Source organism: Thalassophryne amazonica, chromosome 13 (assembly GCF_902500255.1).
Source record: "Thalassophryne amazonica chromosome 13, fThaAma1.1, whole genome shotgun sequence".
Lineage (NCBI taxonomy): Eukaryota > Metazoa > Chordata > Actinopteri > Batrachoidiformes > Batrachoididae > Thalassophryne > Thalassophryne amazonica.
In genome coordinates this window covers 19,871,529-19,892,192 of record NC_047115.1, presented here as the reverse complement: position 1 = coordinate 19,892,192, position 20,664 = coordinate 19,871,529, and the positions used below count along the sequence as shown (strand labels likewise).

The 20,664-nt window shown below is 40.3% G+C and overlaps 1 protein-coding gene across 5 annotated transcripts; it reads left to right on the top strand.

The window, feature by feature from the left end:
• The first annotated feature begins 1,535 nt into the window (after window positions 1-1,535).
• Window positions 1,536-15,877, top strand: cfap36 (cilia and flagella associated protein 36). Of its 5 annotated transcripts, none has more exons than XM_034185740.1 (12): window positions 1,536-1,846; window positions 3,689-3,753; window positions 3,904-4,005; window positions 6,763-6,877; window positions 6,957-7,044; window positions 9,576-9,735; window positions 11,649-11,738; window positions 12,787-12,889; window positions 13,047-13,141; window positions 14,252-14,413; window positions 14,751-14,840; window positions 15,750-15,877. In XM_034185740.1, the coding sequence occupies exons 1-12, from the start codon at window positions 1,741-1,743 to the stop codon at window positions 15,831-15,833; spliced, it is 1,260 nt and encodes a 419-aa protein (XP_034041631.1). In that variant the 5' UTR covers window positions 1,536-1,740; the 3' UTR covers window positions 15,834-15,877. The 5 variants fall into 5 exon arrangements, 4 of the variants coding, with proteins under 4 accessions (XP_034041631.1, XP_034041630.1, XP_034041632.1 ...); XM_034185739.1 differs by having other exon boundaries at window positions 1,537-1,846; window positions 12,766-12,889; XR_004564677.1 differs by lacking the exon at window positions 14,751-14,840 and having other exon boundaries at window positions 1,537-1,846; window positions 12,766-12,889; window positions 13,027-13,141.
• The last annotated feature ends 4,787 nt before the right edge of the window (window positions 15,878-20,664 follow it).

Genomic DNA, 20,664 nt, shown 5'->3' with positions numbered 1-20,664 from the left:
GCAGCAGCACCACAGCAGTGGGAGCGGAGTTTCTTTTTCTTTTTTTTACGTGCGCGCACGAGGGAATCATCCATGGAGATTATTTTACTTATTAACTACACAGATGTATAATAAAGCAAATGGTGACTGGTTTCTAAAGACAATTATGACAGAGTTTTTTGGGGGAAGAGCGAGTTGCAGCAAGAAGCGGAGTTTCTTTTTTTTTTCTTTTTTTTTTGTTTACATGTGCGCACGTGAACGGGACAGTTGGTCCTCAAACTGGGTCCAGCAGAGGCGGAAGGACCACTGAAAGCAGCCGTCATCCAGACGCAGCTCCTGCAGCAAATAATGATATTCTCTGTATTGGGAGCTTTTCACAACAACTCGCTCCGTGTGATCAAGGTCCGTCATGATGACTTGACGCTGAGCGGAATGGAAGCTCCTCCTATTTGATGACGCACCGGGGTGAATTTTCGCAGCGAAAGTCCACCCAAGCAGAACGACACACCGGGCGAAGGAGGCGCGTCCGTCGCCACGCGACTCCCGCGAATTTGTAGCATCTGATCACACCCGGTGTGAACGCGGCGGAAATCCGCGAAGTAGCGCTATTTTTTACACTTATTATAGATGTTTTAAGGCTGTAAAACCCCTCACTACACACTTTTCTCTAACAGGCATTAACATTTTCTCACTTTTCTCTCTTGTGTAAACACTCTCTTTTTTCTTCTGTGCGAGAAGATTATGAACAGACACACGCAGAACACAATGCGCGGCTCTCCCTTCACTCACTGCCTCCGGCGGTACGGATGCGGGACCCGCAAAGAATCCAAGTCCTCTCTCGGTGGCCACGGAGCTCTGCGGCTACGGTCAACATCCGGATCAAAACAGCGAGCGTAGCCTCTGGACCTGTTGCCAGATCTGGCGCAATTCCGCACAGCAGACAGGAGGGCGGCGGTGTGATTGGCAGTGAGAGCAATCGCGGTGATGTTTTTTTTATATTTTGTTAGTCAAGAGAGGTGGCGGATCACAGATCCAGTATAAATAGCTGGTGGAGCCAACGTCCGAGGTTCTGGAGCGCGCGTCCGAGGTTCCGGAGCGCGCTCCGGCTTGCTCCCCCTCAAATTAAGCCCTGCACTCCACAATCATAATAGCTGTTTAAATAAATGTTTGTAATAGTAGTTCCTTGTGTTCTAAAGTCAAATAGTGCATTACAGTAGCTTGTAGTACACTCAAGAGAAGTTTTGTTTACAAAACGTCACTCCACTGCAGCAGCCAAGCTGCCCCAGTTACACACAATCAAAATGGCATCCAGATTACATCATGGTTTAATAAGCTTTCATTCTCTCTATTTTCTTTTACGCGCCAGCCGTGTTGTAATCCACGATGGAGACAGTAACTTATCAGTAAGGTGATTGAAAACCCTCTATAAATGATTTCATGGGGGTTTAAACCCAAAATCCCCCTCTCGGCTACGCCTATGATCACATATCTGGTCTCGCGAAGCTGTGGACTGACGTACAAATTACCTTGGCAACCGATTAGGCGTCACTGCTGTCGCGCCAGTGTCTTCATCATCTGCGTTTATTTCTCGTGGGAGTTCTGCGTCCTCTGCCGTGCTGTGAATTGTTTGATGGCGCACTGTGATCACACACATGTGTTCTTACTGTTGTTCGACCTGCTCTGGATGTTTGTGTTGTAGCGGCGCTGGACGGACGACGTCGGTGCCGTTGTTGCTAACGTTCGCTGTAGTCAGCAGCTAACATGGCTGAGGACGGCAGTGCGTGGGTCGTGGAGAGCATCGTCGGATACCTGGGAAGTCCCGAGTGGGTCGTTCCCGTCACATCCTTCATGGAAAACAAATGCACAGGTAAAAAGAACAACAAAAACGTTATCTGCCACATTCGTCTGTCTCATTTAGTTCAGCTGTTCACGATTACCTGGAGTTAAGTTAGCTTAAAGGCTAAGCTAATGTTAGCGTCTTGTTTTTAATGGCGAAAAACACTGTATTTTCTTTAACACATCGAGACAACTAACGAAAATGTAGCAAAATATTAGTGATACTCAACTCCCATTTAGTTAGACAGTGACAATTTTTTTCTCATTTTGCCACTTCACTGTTCACCACAGTGAAGGGGGGGGGGGCATGTTCATGGTGGCCCTGGTTGCTAGGCTAGTCAGCCTTGACAGGCTTATACTTATACTGAGCCCCCTATTCGGGAGGGACTTAAAACTATTAATCAGTTATCAATTAATCAGAAACGTGTACGGCTTAGATGCGAGTGCTAAGAAAAAGATGAGACAGAGTTGGAGGTGGCTGAGCTGATGATGTTGCAATTTTCTTTGGGAGTGATGAGGATGGACAGGATTACGAATTAACATATATGAGGGACAGCACAGGCAGGATGGTTTGGAGACAAAGTCAGAGAGGCAAGATTGAGATGGACATGTGCAGAGGAAGGACCCAGGGTATATAGGGAGAAGGATGCTGAGGATGGAGCCACCGGGCAGGAGGAGAAGTGGGGGGGCTAAACAGGAGGTTTATGGATGTGGTGAGGGAGGACATACAGGTGGTTGTTGTGAGAAAGGAATATGCAGAGGACAGGTTGAGATAGAAGAGGTTGATCTGCTGTGGTGACCCCTAATGAAAGCAGTCAAAAGAAGAAGACTGCAGCTCTGTCGTGTACTGAAGCAAAATTACAAAAACTGTGTCAACGTTCAACTCTTTATTGACCTGACTGCATGTGTTGCACCAGTGTCACTAGACCACCTGCAGAAACAAGCTAAAAAATGAAGGAAGCTCCTAAAACTGCTCAGTTTAGAAGATGCTGTTGAGTTTTGTTGGAGGAGGTTTCCCCACTGGTGCACACACATAAATACAAATAATACTGCAACAGTGGCTGATGATAATAATTCATCTGTTTACATCCATCAATGGGTACTTCAAGTTTGTGTCTCATAGCCATTGCAACATGCTGGATTTATTCCCTGGTGATGCTCTGATAGGTTTCACTGCATCTGCCTTTAATTCCTGCTTCAGGGGACATTTGCCTTCATCAGGTAAAATAGATGCTGATGATTTAGGGAACCATTGCAGAACATTCTGCTACTTGGCCTTAAATAAAAGAGTTGAGTTGCTTTGGCACAGTGCTTCAGGTATTTGTCCATCTGCATTGTGAATGACATCAGGAGCATTTGGCTGAATCTCATCAGGTACTAAATCCCTGAAGAGTCCATAATTCATCCTCCTGCTGTTATCACAGTTAAATTATCAATAAGTACCAGGAAATCAGTTCTGTTGGCAGCTGTATGTCAACACATCACTATCTACTCCTCTGTGTTCAACAGATGAGTTAGTATGCTATCGAAAATTAACAGTTCCTTCACCTTTTTATTCATAATATTCTCTTCTAATTATTCTGGTTCAAGCTCATCATTGTTTTGTTTGTCTTTGTTTATCTGGAATTAAACACAAATAAATACTTTTGGTTCAAACTGTATGAAAACAAATCAAATTAGGCTCATGCACATATACAGTACATTCAGATAGTTTTAATCATATTTGTGAAATGTGTTAGGGATGGCATTATCATGTCTGGGAGCATGTGCTGATGCCACGTATCACCACACCACTATACCACAGAATCTAAATGTGGAATTACTATTATTGTAATAGTGCTGTTTCTTTTTTTTTTTTTCTTCTCTCCTTTAGTGTTTGATGATGAAGATGAAAATAAGCTGTCATATACAGAAATCCACCAGCAGTATAAAAAATTGGTGAGTAGAATCTTTGGTCCAGAGCATTCAAATACATCTGAAATTAATTTCTTTTGCTGAGGCCCTCTTGTCTTTGCCTGGTCATTATTCTGTTGTTTTATATTTGCTGACTCTTCAAATGACTTAATTTACACTGGTGTGATTTTCTAGGTAGAAACACTCTTGGAGCATTACATGCAAGAGGTTGGCATCAATGAGCAGCAGTTTTTGAATGCATGCACCTCTCCTTTTGCCAAGTCTAAAACGGTGCAGGTACGTAGAGTTCTGTTGTGGGCTCACACCTCTGTCAGTCTGCCAGCTAATCTGAATGGAGAATTAATGATGGGATGGATTTACACAAGCCTCATTACGCTGCTTTATAGCAGGAGCCAGACATGGTTGTTTCGTGTCTGTTTCCCAGAGCTTGTAAAGACGAATGCCTGAATGAAAAAACAAAGCCAAACTCAAGGAAATACTCATGCTGCCCTGAAAAAGTTTGTGCCTCCTTGAGGTTTTGCACGTTTAAATTTATTTGTGACATTGAATGTTAAAAAAAATAACTCAGGCTTCTGTATATTAAAATTTCTATAAATGTGCCCTTTAAAATCACAGTGAAAACAAATCTCTACAACATTGTGAAAACTACAGTGGAGAAAATAAGTATTTGACCCCCTGTCAGTTTTGCAGGTTTTCCCACCTACAAAGAATGGAGAGGTCTGCACTTTTTATCAGAGGTACACTTCAACTGTGAGAGACAGAATCTAAAAAAACAATCCAGTAAATCACATTCTATGATTTTTAAGTAATTAATTTGCATTTTATTGCATAAAATAAGTATTTGGCCCCCTAGAAAAACAGAGCTTAACAATTGGTACAGAAACATTTGTCTGCCATTACAGAGGTCAGACTGTAGTTCTTTTCACACACTGCAACAGGGATTTTGGTCCACTCCTCCATACAGATTGTCTCCAAATCTTTCGGGTTTGGAGTTTCAGCTGCCTCCAAAGATTTTCTATTGAGTTCAGGTCTGGAGACTGGCCAGGCCACTCCAGCACTTTGAAATGCTTTTTACTCCTTAGTTGCCCTGGCTGTGTGTTTGGGGTCATTGTCATGCTGGAAGACCCAGCCATGACCCATCTTCAATGCTCTTACTGAGGGAAGGAGGTTGTTTGCCAAAATCTCGCAATACATGACCCCATCCATCCTCCCTTCAATACGGTGCAGTTGTCTTGTCGCCTTTGCAGAAGAGCACCCCCAGAGTATAATGTTTCCACCCCCATGCTTCACGGTTGGGATGGTTTTCTTGGGGTTGTTCTCTTCCTCTAAACATGGTAAGTGGAGTTGATTCCAAAAAGTTCTATTTTGGTCTCATCTGACCACATGAGCTTCTCCCATGCCTCCTCTGGATCATCCAGATGGTCACTGGTGAACTTCAAACGGGCCTGGACATGTGCTGGCTTGAGCAGGGGGACCTTGCTGCTCTGCAGGATTTTAAACCATGACAGCATTGTGTGTAACTAATGTAATCTTTGTGACTGTGGTCCCAGCTCTCTTCAGGTCATTGACCAGGTCCTCCTGTGTAGTTCTGAGCTTTCTCAGAATCATCCTTACCTCACAAAGTGAGATCTTGCATGGAATCCCAGACCGAAGGAGATTGACAGTCATCTTGTTTTTCTTCCACTTTCTAATAAATAATCATAACAGTTGTTGTCTTCTATCAAGCTGCTTGCCTGTTGTCCTGTAGTCCATCCCAGCCTTGTGCAGGTCTACAGTTTTGTCCCTGGTGTCCTTAGACAGCTCTTTGCATCTTGGATATGGTGGACAGGTTGGAGTGTGACTGATTGAATGTGTGAACAGGTGTCTTTTATACAGGTAACAAGTTCAAACAGGTGCAGTTAATACAGGTAGAGAGTGCAGAATAAGAGGGCTTCTTAAAGAAAAATTAACAGGTCTGTGTGAGCCAGAATTCTTGCTGGTTGGTAGGGGGTCAAATACTTATGTTATGCAATAAAAAGCAAATGAATAATTTAAAAATCATACAATGTGATTTTCTGGATTTTTTTTTTTTTTTTTTTTTTTTTTTAGATTCTGTCTCTCACAGTTGAAGTGTACCTACGATAAAAATTACAGACCTCTCCATTCTTTGTAGGTGGGAAAACCTGCAAAACTGACAGGGGGTCAAATACTTATTTTCCCCACTGTAAATGAAAAATATTAAAACCAAAACAATAGCATAAATAAGTTTGTGCTTCATTGTGAGTCACACAACTCAGTCATCCTTTTTCTAGCTGTTATTCTTTAGACAAGTGAAGGGATGGATACATGAACATTTCCAATTCACTGAATATGTGTTGGACTTCATTTACATCAATCATTAAGCAAGTATGGTATTGGTACTAGTGAGGGAAGCCACCAAGACACCCATAACAACTATGAAGAAGTTGTAGGTTCTGTGGTTGTGATCAGAAAAAGTATGCATAGTGCAACTTTTTTCTGTTGCATCACCAGTTTTGCTGCTTCATGGTGAGTGGAACAGATAAGAGTTTTCTTAAAAAATTTGAAACTAGCTACAATATGCCAGAAGGCCCGTTTGAGACTTGACCACAGGTTTGATCTGTTTAATTATATGAAGATCCTTGTCTGATTGTGTGATCGTGGTGGGGGGGCTAGTCATTTTCTACCAGAAAAAGGCCAGATGAAACACAATTGATACTGAGGTGGTGTTGTCATGTTGCTGACAACCAAAGCACTTATTGGTCACATGACACTGTGTGAGACAAGTTCCAACTCCCTTTTTCATAGGACAGTGCTTCAGTTTGACACAACAATTGTGTATTTTCTAGCCCATCCCAACACAATTTATGACTGACATCAAAATAAGCCTTTTCATGTTGCACAATTAATAAAATTAATTTATAATTTTATACTAAAGTCCATTACAGGATAAGTTTGGATTATATCGGTTTATTGTGTATATGTGTTTAAGTAGCTGTGTTGGCTTAGTCACAAGCACAAATTAATTTCACCCAGATGGTGTTCCAGCCAGTTCTAGCTACAGATGACTTCCAAATGTTTCGCACTCTGATGGTTCAGAAGAATATGGAGCTCCAGCTTCAAGCCCTGAGGGTCATCAAGGAGACGAATGGTAGGTTCATAAATAAATCAACTGATAAACCAGGACTGCATTAATAATAAAGCTGCAAGTAAGATTCCTGTGTGTGTAGGAGAGCTTCCAGATTGTCTGACTGATGGCATGGACGTGGTGACGGAGCTGCAGCAGCAGGAGATGAGGATTCTGCAGGAAGTTCTCAAGTAAGTCATTTGTTCTGTGACACAATGTTACTGTGTTGACATTACCAGCTGAACTGACCTGTATCTGAACTGTCACATTGACAGAGGTGAGATACAAATCAGATCTGAATCAGATGTAGGATCGTTTCTGCAAGTGAACCAAATCTGATTTGGTAATATCAGATTTGACACACAAAGTCAAATGTCCACCTGTATGTTTTAACATGAGTGCGTTCAACACTCAGAGGGTTGACAGTGCCTGGAAACTGGTGTCAAAAAGTTGTAAAATGATTTATTGATTGATTGAATGATTTATTCACTTATTTTACTTTTTAGAAATATTGGCTAGTACAAGAGGAACAAGGTTGGGGTGGGCGGTTCACTTCTGCCATTGTCATTGCTGGTGATAGTGTGCCATACTACGGATTGGGCAGTACCGTCAATGCTGTGAGAAAACAAGCCAGCGAGAACCCTCACCAGGACAGAAGTATTTTTCTAATTTGACCTATGAAAATGAATGCCAACAAAATACTGAAAAATAATGGCAAATATCCATGTCTTTGGAAGGGGGTGGTGGCCAAGTGGTTAGTGTGCGGAAGGTTCCTGGTTCAAGGCCACAACTGCTCATTCCATGTAATGTGGAGTTGTATCAGGAAGGGCATGTGCATGGCATACTTGTGCCAAATTAACATGCAGATCCACCTCTGATCTGTTTTGGTGAATCAAGGGAGAAGCTAAAGAGGCTTAGTTTTTATCCTTAAGTTTGGAAATCAGTAATCATTTTATGGCATCTGCTGTTAGCATCAGACCTGCAGTACTAAGGTTGTGATGATCAATGGTCCAAGTTTGGGGTCCCCCATAATCGTCCTGAAAAAGGTTAAAGTGTAATTCTTTTGTGTGACCTTTTGCAGACTCGTTTAAGCATTAACGAGCATTAAGTAAATACAGCCACGGATTTGTTAAACGTAAAACTGTAAAAGCTATTGCACATAATCCTAAGAAAATATTTAAGTGCATGTGTCCTGCAGAAATTGTCTACAACAATAATTTATTTGAGATTCTCATAGAGAACAGCTGGTTTGGCCATGATGGAGGGCTAATCCAATGAATGATGCTGTAGTTTGAGTCAGCGTTGCTACAAACACTGAACAGAAAGATACACATTTTACCAGGAGCTCCATGACTGCATTATTTTGACGTGGAAATGTGTTTATGAAAACGGTATACAATTGAATTGATATGCTTTTTTTTCTGACTGTTTGCAAATTTTTGTTTGTGAGTTCAAGTCAACCCAGATTGTTTAACATTACAGTATTGATATTGTGTTTTAACATTTGATCTTTGTGAGCACTGCATGTATGCGCCCAGGCTTCAGTAAGCTCCACCAAGCTGTTTCCACTGCTCTCTAATGGGATTTCACTAGTGGCACCCCAGCCAAGTAGAACACACTGTGTCTAATGGGAGTGCAGTTAAGCTCCTTAGGCTCCAGCTAATTTAGGCTGGAGAGATTGACACTAAACAAGCAACTGAGAAAATAGTATTTTATCCTATTTGTCATATCTATGAGCATTGACAGCCTGTCAGCACACTATTTTGCTTTTTTTTTTTTTTTTTTTTTTTTTTTTTTTTTTTTTTTATCCTACAGTTTGGAGAGAGGTGGCGATGTAATGGTTTGCACTTTTGAATGTGGGACCAGTAATGGGGGTTTGTTTACTGATTGCAGCCAAGCTCACGTGTGGCACCTTCAGATCTGAGTGTTGTACTGTCTCCAGCAGTGTGAACTTTGAACTGGGGTGCTGGGGAAGTGGAGAGACGCGTGTAGTGGGCTCTTCTGAAAATAAGTTTAGTGCCTGAAAAGTGTATGATAGCTATTCCATGCTGGTAGCTGCAGCCAGGTACTGGTCAGAGAAGGATTGCACAACAGTCAAAATTTAAAAATGTTCTCATATTGAATGGCAAACCACATGATTTGTATGCTCATAAATATTCTAAAAAGGTATAGTTAGACTTTGTTATATTATAGTTAGACTATGTAATGAGTGTTATGGGGTAAAAACAGCAAAAAATAGTGACAAAGGTCAGTTTCAGTTTGTACAGGGTTTAAAAGTTAAAGTTACTCCAGTTTTGAGAAATAGTGATGTAATTTTTTTGGTTGAGCAGGTCCCATCCAACAAACCAAACTCTCATGGATATAAATTGTTATGAATATTGTATTCCAATCCTGCATGTCTCCCATAAAACATTTTAAACCACTCAATGCATCAAGTTAAAGGTTGTGTGAGGTGTCTGATTGATTTGAGGGGCTGAGTGAGGAGTGTTGTTACCACACAGCAAGTGTTGAAGATGCTTTTTATAGCTTGTTTAAACTTCACTGTTAAATTAACTGGACTCTACAGGTTTACACTTTGAAAAATCTAAGCTGGCTCATGAGGAGCTCTCAGACTTCAAAGAAATCACATTGTTTTGTGTATTTGAAAGTACCAGATTTTGCCCCGGATGGTTACTCACATTCAGTGGAGAATTGCTTTTCCTTCCTGGTGTTCTCTCCTCAGAAAGTCAAAAGAAGAGTACGATGAGGAAATGTCTCGGAGAGTATTGTTCGAAGAAGAGGTCGGTTCCACGTCAAGCAGTTGCTCTGACAGGACAATAGCAGAAAGTGACAGTGCCCCAAAATCCACCTTTGCTGGCAGCCAACAAAACTCCACCACCAAAGTAAGTTATACACAGTTCCACCAAATCAGACCAGTGAAACACTGAAGCCTCATGTGATTCATGGGAGCCTTTTCATTCAAGCACCACAAAGTGTAAACCTCTCACAAAGGTGCCAGTGTACTGCAAAAGATGTAAGAAAAAGAAATGTAGGAACAGCATGTCTTTTACACACTGCATAGAGTACAGTCCTGAGCCAAGGGCTGCAGAATGGGCATCATTGTAAAGTGCTTTGAGCTTCCGAGTCAGATGGAAAAGCACTATAAAAATTCAGTCCATTTACCATTTTAAAGAGTAGAGATGCATTACTTCTGCTTTCCTGCAGAGAGTAGAGAAGTAAAATGAGTTTGCATTAACTGATGCAGAGTTCTCAATTTCAGGACTCGTGACTTCATTGGAGTTGAGCACTGATGACATGGACTTTAGCATGGACTCAAGAATTGACTCCATTCACACTTGGAAGTTGAAAACGCGGTCTCAGATTTATTTATTTTGTAATAGGCCATGATTATTTAGCATGTTATTGATTAGCTATGTCAAATTTTATACTGTAACATTATTTAGTTCACTGCAAGGAAAGACGTGTATGTTCATCTCCATCCAGATTCACGGATAAACGTCATGCTCAAAAACACACAAATGGTACTAAGGGCCCTGTCATGCTCAGATGAAGACCGTGCTGTGTCCTGAAAATTTTAATATATGCAGCAGGGAAGTGGTCAAAATAGAAAAAGGTACCGTTTTCAAGTCCATACTTTGTCCTGATTACATTCCTGCCATGTACTCACAGTGTATAATGCGTTCCCACTAATTTCTTACCATGGGCACGATCACACATGCACCACATCTAATTCGTTCTTACTATGAACTGTCACATCCCACTATGTACATATCACATTTTCACTGTGTGTCTTTCAGTACTGTGCTATGCTTTTTCATTCGTTCTGCAAGTTTTCTTGTGTCCACGTTTGTTCAGCAATAACCTACAGTTACAAAAACTACTCTCCTGCCAGACCCTGTGTGGGTGTGCACATGCTTTAAACTGACTCTTGATTTGTACGAGGAGGTGGGGAAAATTGTTAAATTATTTTTTGGTTGCATTTCTGAACCATGGACAGTGGCTGGCGTATTTCACAAAACAGTCCTCAGACTTCTGCGAAGAGAGCCTGTCTGCATCACACTTAATTACACTTTATTTACGTCCTTATTACGTCAGTGCAGTCATTATGTCCTTATTAAATTCTTAGTGCATCTTGATTCAACCACCTCCTCACTATGTATTTTTGAACATGTCCAAAGTTCAAGGACATTCTCCACATTCATGGAGACCATACCACATCGTTACTATCTTCCTATTACATTGTACAAGTTCTTACTACACCCTCCCAGTTTTTTGCAGATGTAGTGGAAATGTGGCTGAGTGTGACGGGGGTTTAAGATGCCACAAGAGACACCCCCCACATTGGGTACTTTGCTTTTACAGACTTCATCTTGTGAACTCAGACTCAGGTTAAGGGGACTTGACTCACTCTCTCGTCAAGTCTCAACTCTGATCTGATTCAAGGTTTAGTGACTCGACTATAATGCTGGCAGTAGAGACAAGATGTTTGTTCTGCTGATGTTTAAAATAAACCTCTGGACGAGTTTGTGCCCACATTTTGCTGTCATGCTAATGACACATTACTTCAGTACAACTGCAAGTAATGAAAGACTCCAGAGAAAAGTCATGCGTACTGGCCCTTTAACAATATGCCACCAGTCATGTGATTTGTGTACCTCATCTATTTCCCATGTATCCTACAGTGCCTCATGCTAACCAAATGTAATGATAACTTGTAATATAATTGTATGCTTTAAGCCCTATGTCCATTGTTAATTTTTCTGAGTTTCCTCCATGCTGTCTCTTCTGCATGAAGGGTCTAGCCGAGGGGAACGGCGGCTGTAACAGCAGTCCTGGTCATCAGGCCCCACTGATGAATGGAAACACTGCAAGTGAATCTGACCTGGTAACTGAGTCATCCATGTAACGTTTAATCTGTGACCTAATAATAATAATCCATAGCTGAGTACGTACTCTGGAATTTTCTGCACAGCTTGGAGTGTTTCTGTTTCTTCAGCAGTACTATTCTTACTGTGTTATATATTTATAATGTAAATAGCAGCTCCTGCAGAAGCTTCATGGTGAATGAATATGAAACTTATGTCAAGAAAAGTATTAAAAATGGTTCTTTGACGTGATTTTGCTGTGCACGTGTTAGACAGTAAATGTCTCAGTGCTTCCTGCAATCAAACATCATCTTTTCTATCTAATAGGCTGTTTGTTACTTTTTGTTTTCAGTACTTTGTCGATTTAAAATCTCATTGTGAGGGTCTCTGAATATCTTTTTGATCAGTTTTGCCTGCAGATGGCCATATATAATGTGTTGCGTAGATTTTCAACAAATCCTTCAATTGTTTAGTCAGTTAATGTCAGTAAATAATGAAAAATGCACATAACAATTACTCAGGGTTTCATACAATGCTGTGCAGAATAGAACAAAATAAAATAAACACTAGATGGCACTCAAAGAGCACATACCTGTGCCAAGACTAGAAAAAAATTATTCTGCGTCCAAAATATGTTCTGACTCAAATTCAAAATAAAATCCCTAATTTTCTAGGAAATTATGCATCAGCTCAGAATAAAAAAATACAAAGTCTGTGTCCAAAATACCAAGAAATATTCATATTACAGTAGAAACCAGAGAAGAGGATTAAACTGTCACAAGGTGGATCCAGGAAAACATAAATTACTTTACTGTTAAGATCATTTATTTTCTGACTATCTCATTGAATTATGAACAGTGAGATGAAAATGAAAATAATTACATGAAAATAAATTGAATAAAGACAGAATGAAACATTTTCAGCAATTTCCAGTCATCACCAAAATTGCTCAGCTTTTGAATTGTATCATTTCAAGCAGGCAGCCAGACCTCAGTGACTACTTTTCTCTGTCTATTGAGGTGGTCATCTGTTATGCATGAATTACAGTTTGTGGCTCGCCCCCTGCAGGCTAACATCAGGTCTATCAGAAAAGCGAACAAGACGTCCGCACCTGAATGTGACGATGAGAAAAGTGCATCTAAGAGCCGCTCCCTGTCAAAACTTAATGCAGGTAACTCAGAAAATGTAAACCTCTGAAAATGACTGTTACCTGCTTTGAGTAAACCTGATGTTAATCTGTGTGATACGTCTGCTCATCATCCCTCACTGACCTACTGACCTGTTAGGAAAACAGCTGGTAGTTATCAGATTGTGTTGAATGTGTTCAGGTGCTCATACAGCCAGAGTTCTTCCAGCAGCAGCAGACTGCAGTCAGGCTGCAGCTGAGGAGTGTCCAGAGGAGGCGCACACAGAGTCGTACACTGTGAGTTTGTGCTCCTGCTAAACGCCATCACACACGGTTTCCCAAAAACAGTTTATTCCAGTGATCAAAAGAATGAGATCACAGACACAATTGGCAAAAATGTTTCCATCACAGGGTGTCAGGAGTCACCTGTAAGGATGCGCTGATGAGTTCAGACTGCTGCTCCTTCCTGTAGACAGGAGCCAGCTGAGGGGGATTTCCTTTCCTTGTGGAAATATTCAGTTTAATATGTTTATGAATGTGCATGTTGCAGCATCACTGACTGACATACAAGAAGTAAGGACAAATAATCTGGTCATTCTGGACATTTTTTTTTTTTTAAACCAGATCTGGAGTTTTACAACTTCAGTGCATAAAGATAAAGTGTAACTCAAGGTTTCAAGGAATTATGGGAAATGGCACTAGAGGTTGCATATTTAGTTTGTTGCCATGTCGCAGCTCAGGACTGATACTCTGAAACTCAGCTGCTTAGAGGTGTAGTCCCTTTTGATTTTCAAGAAGATTGACAAAATTAACTTAATCTTGGAATCTAGTTATTATAAAGTACCATTATTTCTGTTGTTACAGCTAATTTTATTGTTGGTAAAATAGTTAGCTGGGGAGGATTTCTATGGCAAATATAGTGAGTTTGTGAATGCACAAGGTTTGAAGTTCATGTTACATTGGAGAAAAACTGGGAACTTTGAATTTGTAACTTAAAATGGGGAAAAGTGCATCTAAATGAAGCTATGATAAAATGTTAAGTCTTAACATTTTAAAAATCAGTCTACACTGACTGATTTTGGCAAACAAAGAACAAACAACTATAACTAATGTTGATATCGACAACTAAAACAGCAGACCTGCCATATGCAACATAGCAGTGCACCGTGGAACAGTGTAGTTTCCCAGCATGCTGTGCAAGATTCAGACTGTGAATCCTTTATTTGTATACTTAAAGGAACACGCAGTAATTGCACTTGTGCCGAAAAAAATCCTCTTCATGACTTAAATGGTAAAACATTGAAGGGAACTACACCTTTAAGCCCCAACTGATACTAAGGTTTTTCAGCATGTTGACATTGTTGGGAATCACAAAATTGTTTGTGTGTCACTTCCTCCTTTCTGCAGGAGTTTTCAGCCTCAGAGCAGGAGCTGCTCCTGCAGAGGGCGACGTATCTGCGTCAGCAGCGGGACAAACTGCACACGGTGAAGAAAGAGCAGCAGAACAGCAGGCAGATGACCACAGCAGAGGAGGCATCAGGCGGTCCTCCACCAGCACCCACCCCCCTGGTAAAAAGAAAAAAAGAAAAAGCTACGTGACAAACTGACATTGTAAACCCCCCCCGCCAAAAAACCCAACAAGGGAAAGGAAAATGTGAAATTTCAAGTGGGGAAAGTCAAAGAGCTTCTGAAAGTATCACTCACAAATCATTAAACGAGCCCGTAACTACAATTTTTTAGGTCCATTCTCAGGCTGCCCACATTTACTTTTTAATCTCTTAATTCTGTGATTTTTATTTTAACCATTTTTCTTTCTTCTTTTGCATCCTGTCATTCTTCATTTCATACTGACTTGTCGAGTGGTTTTTTTTTTTTTTTTTTTTTTTCTGCCTCCGTGGCACGTCAGGAGACAGCGCAGCCTCAAACTAATGGGGCGTGCACTCCTCCTCCACCTCTGCCTCCTCCTCCAGTACATTCTTCAGCCTTCTCCAACCAGGTGATCGAACAGCCTGATGTTTTGTAGTCTTCAGCCTCCGTCCCTGAACACAGACTGCACTCTGCACACACTGAGTCCAGTCCAAACGCCCAGATGAATGCTGTTTTCTGTGGACGAACCACACCCACATTAAAGCTGCTTAGAAACAGTGACGGGCAACGTACAGCCCATACTGCAGGTTTTTAATACCCACGGTCACCTGAACTGATTACCACTCTCTGAAATTAATTCATTGTCTTCTCCTCCTCAGACCATTTCAATATCTGACCTCTGATTATAACATTCTTCACTCTAACCTGAATTTAGATATTTTGCCTTAGAATTTGTCGCTCAGCTGTATTCACAGTCATTGCTGCTTTAAGCATAATTTCTGTTCTAAATTAGAAAGAACGTGTGCCAGGATCACTGAAACCACTGGAGAACCTACCAGGAGAGTCTCGTACAAAAAAACTCTGTTTGGCCAAAAATATCTTCGACATCGGATGATAAACCAGATTTATTTGAGAAAGAGACTTTCCCAGCAGAATCTCTACTTGTTACATTGTAGATTCTACCTAGAAATTTGTGTGTGCAGTCCCCCCCCCCCCCCCCCCCCCCCCGAAACTCCTGAACTGTTAGCTGGATTTTCACAAGTTAGTGTGCCATGTGAGTGAAAGAAAAGATAAATGAAATTTATTCTGTTTATTGCGATACTGACCACAAGATGGTTCCAATCTGACATCTTCAAATTGTAATTTTGATTTTGTTGTATTTGGCAATTACATTCAAGTTTAATTGTGGTGTTTCATAAAAGACTCACTACCATACATAATACATAATGTACACAAGTTAGTGGGGGTTGCTTGAAATGTGTAGTTTTTGTATTCCACTGGTAGCAGTTATTTATCAGTCTGTTCTGATTTCAAGCAGGAGATCTCAGCTGAGGAGAGAAAGAAGCTGCAGAAGAGAAAACATCTGGCTGAGAAGCTGAAAGAAGAAGTCATCAAGAAATAACTTCCCATCTTAACGCAGTATTCCATTTTTTCTGTCGCTTTACCAAACGTACTGATACGTGATCTTCCTTCCTGAAGAGAACTGCTAAAGATGGAACCAGCACAGAGGAACATGGATTTCACTGTGCAGATTCAAAAAGTGTGAGATGAAGCCAAAAGTACCAGCAAAGGCTCAATGACGAGCCAAACAGTCAATACAAGCGGACTCAGGTTTTCTCTGTGAACTGATGCTGGTTTAAGAATGCAGGTTTTATATTTATTTTGTTAAAGCTATAGGGCCTTTCACATTTCACAAAACTGAGAAAAGTTAGTTTCTGCTGAAATCAAGGTATTATAACGTAGGTTTATTTTTTTTTTTTTTTCAAAATTACAGTTCCTTTTAATGAAGAGGACATATTTATCAGGAGGGAATTCCATAGTGGATATTGTCTATTCCTTCATCGCTGTCATGCAGACTAACTACAGGACGAAGTCCGTGTGTGTATGTGTGAGATTTTGAGATTACCTGTGACCATAGAGACATTTATGTCTGTAGTTGTTTAAATCTTGTTCACTCAACATGCACGCTGTATTGTACATCTGGGTATTTCATGTCCTTCTTGCCCTCTTCGGTAGTGGCGGCCGCGCCCCCGCCCCCATGTAGACATGGCAGCGTTACAGGGATTCCGCACTCTTAGCTTTCACATATGTACAGTAGTGTTCAAAATAATAGTAGTGCTATGTGACTAAAAAGATTAATCCAGGTTTTGAGTATATTTCTTATTGTTACATGGGGAAACAAGGTACCAGTAGATTCTCACAAATCCAACAAGACCAAGCATTCATTATATGCACACTCTTAAGGCTATGAAATTGGGCTATTAGAAAGAAAAAAAAAAGTAGAAAAGGGGGTGTTCATAATAATAGTAGTGTGGCATTCAGTCAGTGAGTTTGTCAATTTTGTGGAACAAACAGGTGTGAATCAGGTGTCCCCTATTTAAGGATGAAGCCAGCACCTGTTGAACATGCTTTTCTCTTTGAAAGCCTGAGGAAAATGGGACGTTCAAGACATTGTTCAGAAGAACAGTGTAATTTAATTAAAAAGTTGATTGGGGAGGGGAAAACTTGTACGCAGGTGCAAAAATTATAGGCTGTTCATCTACAATGATCGCTAATGCTTTAAAATGGACAAAAAAAAAAAAAAGACGCGTGGAAGAAAATGGAAACCATTCATCAAAACGGACACAAGAATAACCAGAATGGCAAAGACTCACGCATTGATCAGCTCCAGGATGATCAAAGACAGTCTGGAGTTACCTGTAAGTGCTGTGACAGTTAGAAGATGCCTGTGTGAAGCTAATTTATTTGCATGAATCCCCCGCAAAGTCCCTCTGTTAAATAAAAGATGTGCAGAAGAGGTTACAATTTGCCAAAGAACACATCAACTGGCCTAAAGAGAAATGGAGGAATATTTTGTGGACTGATGAGAGTAAAATTGTTCTTTTTGGGTCCAAGGGCCGCAGTTTGTGAGACGACCCCCAAACTCTGAATTCAAGCCACAGTTCATTGTGAAGACAGTGAAGCATGGTGGTGCAAGCATGATATGGGCATGTTTCTCCTACTGTGGTGTTGGGCCTATATATCGCATACCAGGTATCATGGATCAGTTTGGCTATGTCAAAATACTTGAAGAGGTCATGTTGCCTTATGCTGAAGAGGACATGCCTTTGAAATGGGTGTTTCAATAAGACAGTGACCCCAAGCACACTAGTAAATGAGCAAAATCTTGGTGCCAAACCAACAAAATTAATGCCTTGCAGATGTGAAGAAATGAAAAACTGTGGTTATACAACCCCTGGCAAAAATTATGGAATCACCGGCCTCGGAGGATGTTCATTCAGTTTAATTTTGTAGAAAAAAAGCACATCACAGACATGACACAAAACTAAAGTCATTTCAGATGGCAACTTTCTGGCTTTGAGAAACACTATAAGAAATCAGGAAAAAAAATTGTGGCAGTCAGTAACAGTTACTTTTTTAGACTAGAGGGAAAAAATATGGAATCAATTCTAAGGAAAAAATTATGGAATCATGAAAAACAAAAGAACGCTCCAACACATCACTAGTATTTTGTTGCACCACGTCTGGCTTTTATAACAGCTTGCAGTCTCTGAGGCATGGACTTAATGAGTGACAAACAGTACTCTTCATCAATCTGGCTCCAACTTTCTCTGATTGCTGTTGCCAGATCAGCTTTGCAGGTTGGAGCCTTGTCATGGACCATTTTCTTCAACTTCCACCAAAGATTTTTAATTGGGTTAAAATCTGGACTATTTGCAGGCCATGACATTGACCCTATGTGTATTTTTGCAAGGAATGTTTTCACAGTTTTTGCTCTATGGCAAGATGCATTATCATCTTGAGAAATTATTTCATCATCCCCAAACATCCTTTCAATTGATAAGAAAAGTGTCCAAAATAAACGTAAACTTGTGCATTTATTGATGATGTAATGACAGCCATCTCTCCAGTGCCTTTACCTGACATGCAGCCCCATATCAATGACTGGAAATTTACATGTTCTCTTCAGGCAGTCATCTTTATAAATCTCATTGGAATGGCACCAAACAAAAGTTCCAGCATCATCACCTTGCCCAATGCAGATTCGAGATTCATCACTGAATATGACTTTCATCCAGTCATCCACAGTCCACGATTGCTTTTCCTTAGCCCATTGTAAGCTTGTTTTTTTCTGTTTAGGTGTCAATGATGGCTTTTGTTTAGCTTTTCTGTATGTAAATCCCATTTCCTTTAGGCGGTTTCTTACAGTTTGGTCACAGACGTTGACTCCAGTTTCCTTCCAATCGTTCCTTATTTGTTTTGTTGTGCATTTTCGATTTTTGAGACATATTGCTTTAAGTTTTCTGTCTTGACACTTTGATGTCTTACTTGGTCTACCAGTATGTTTGCCTTTAACAACCTTCCCATGTTGTTTGTATTTGGTCCAGAGTTTAGACACAGCTGACTGTGAACAACCAACATCTTTTGCAACATTGCGTGATGATTTACCCTCTTTTAAGAGTTTGATAATCCTCTCCTTTGTTTCAATTGACATCTCTTGTGTTGGAGCCATGATTCATGTCAGTCCACTTAGTGCAACAGCTCTCCAAGGTGTGATCACTCCTTTTTAGATGCAGACTAACAAGCAGATCTGATTTCATGCAGGTGTTAGTTTTGGGGATGAAAATTTACAGGGTGATTCCATAATTTATTCCTCAGAATTGAGTGATTCCGTATTTTTCTCTCTGCTTGGTCTAAAAAAGTAACTGTTACTGCCACAATTTTTTTTTCCCTGATTTCTTACAGTGTTTCTTAAAGCCAGATAGTTGCCATTTGAAATGACTTTAGTTTTGTGTCATGTCTGTGATCTGCTTTTTTCCGACAAAATTAAACAACTAAATGAACATCCTCTGAGGCCGGTGATTCCATAATTTTTGCCAGGGGTTGTACAACTAAATACTAGTTTGATTCAGAGGATTGCTAAAAAATCTGTTTGAACATAATAGTTTTGAGTTTGTAGCGTCAACAGCAGATGCTACTATTATTGTAAACACCCCCTTTTCTACTTTTTTTTTTTTTTTTTACTAATAGCCCAATTTCATAGCCTTAAGAGTGTGCATATCATGAATGCTTGGTCTTGTTGGATTTGTGAGAATCTACTGGTACCTTGTTTCCCATATAACAATAAGAAATATACTCAAAACCTGGATTAATATTTTTAGTCACATAGCACTATTATTCTGAACACTACTGTAACTCCATGCCTGTGACCTATTTTACCTGCCCATGCATAGGTTTGGAAGTGTTTTGCAAGAAACCCTATCAAATGTTGGACATAGCATCTGATCCCTTGAATATCCCCCCCCCCCCACAGGTTGAAATTCTAAAGTTTCCAGATGGCATGAATTTTGATGATACTGGCTATACAATATTATGAATCCCTTATCTAAATATTAAGGAATAAAATCATAATGTGCCAAAGAAAATTCTCTAAGACTTAAAGCTTAAAAACCCAGCGGCACTATACCTTTTAAGATCAACTAGCATGACTAAAAATCCATCCTGCTTTGTCATTGGCTTTCCCAGCTGCTACATCACATAGCTGGTCGAATTATAGCAGCTCCTCATAGATAAACGTGGATGTTGTAAAGGTCAGCACTTAATTGTTTGTAAAGGGGCCAACAAAACAAGGAAGGCAAATGTTAATGCAGTCTTCAGTTTAGCAATCAATGCATCAGTTTTATGTAATTATATATGCTGTATAATAAACTATTTTACAGAAACCAGCTAGACTCCAAATGAGTGGATAATAAACTGAAGTTTGCACACACCACCTGGTCAATAAATACAACATATGAATACATGCTTTTCAGGTGAGAGTTCAGAATAGTATCTACAAGAATACAAAGAATTTGACTCCCTACAACACAACGCACGCAACCGATTCAAAGGTCGCATTTAATTTGGAACCATAAATTAACATAAAATTTTAAGAATGGAGAAAACACTGGTGGACTATGCCAACAAACAGGTGGGGCTGTGTGACTGCTTAAAAAAAAAAACAAAATTTGAGCAGTTCCTTATTGTAACATTTTCAAGTACTGGTAGTGACAGGCCAAAGAATACATGGCATATAAACTGTGGAACAAAATTCAGCATATCTGAGATGAAGCAAGTGATTTCAGGACAGCAGTCCAGCCCCACAGACGTCAGTAAGTCACCAGAAATGTAGCAAGGTGTAACTAAACAGTGAAAACAAGACAAGGGAAAAAAAAAAAAAACTCCGCACATCC

Coding starts and splice junctions, on each gene's coding strand:
- cfap36 (XM_034185739.1), top strand. CDS start 1,741: ATGGCTGAGGACGGCAGTGCGTGGGTCGTGGAGAGCATCGTCGGATAC. Junction 13,142..14,251: donor CGCACACAGAGTCGTACACT/GTGAGTTTGTGC, acceptor TCCTTTCTGCAG/GAGTTTTCAGCCTCAGAGCA. Junction 14,841..15,749: donor CTTCAGCCTTCTCCAACCAG/GTGATCGAACAG, acceptor GATTTCAAGCAG/GAGATCTCAGCTGAGGAGAG.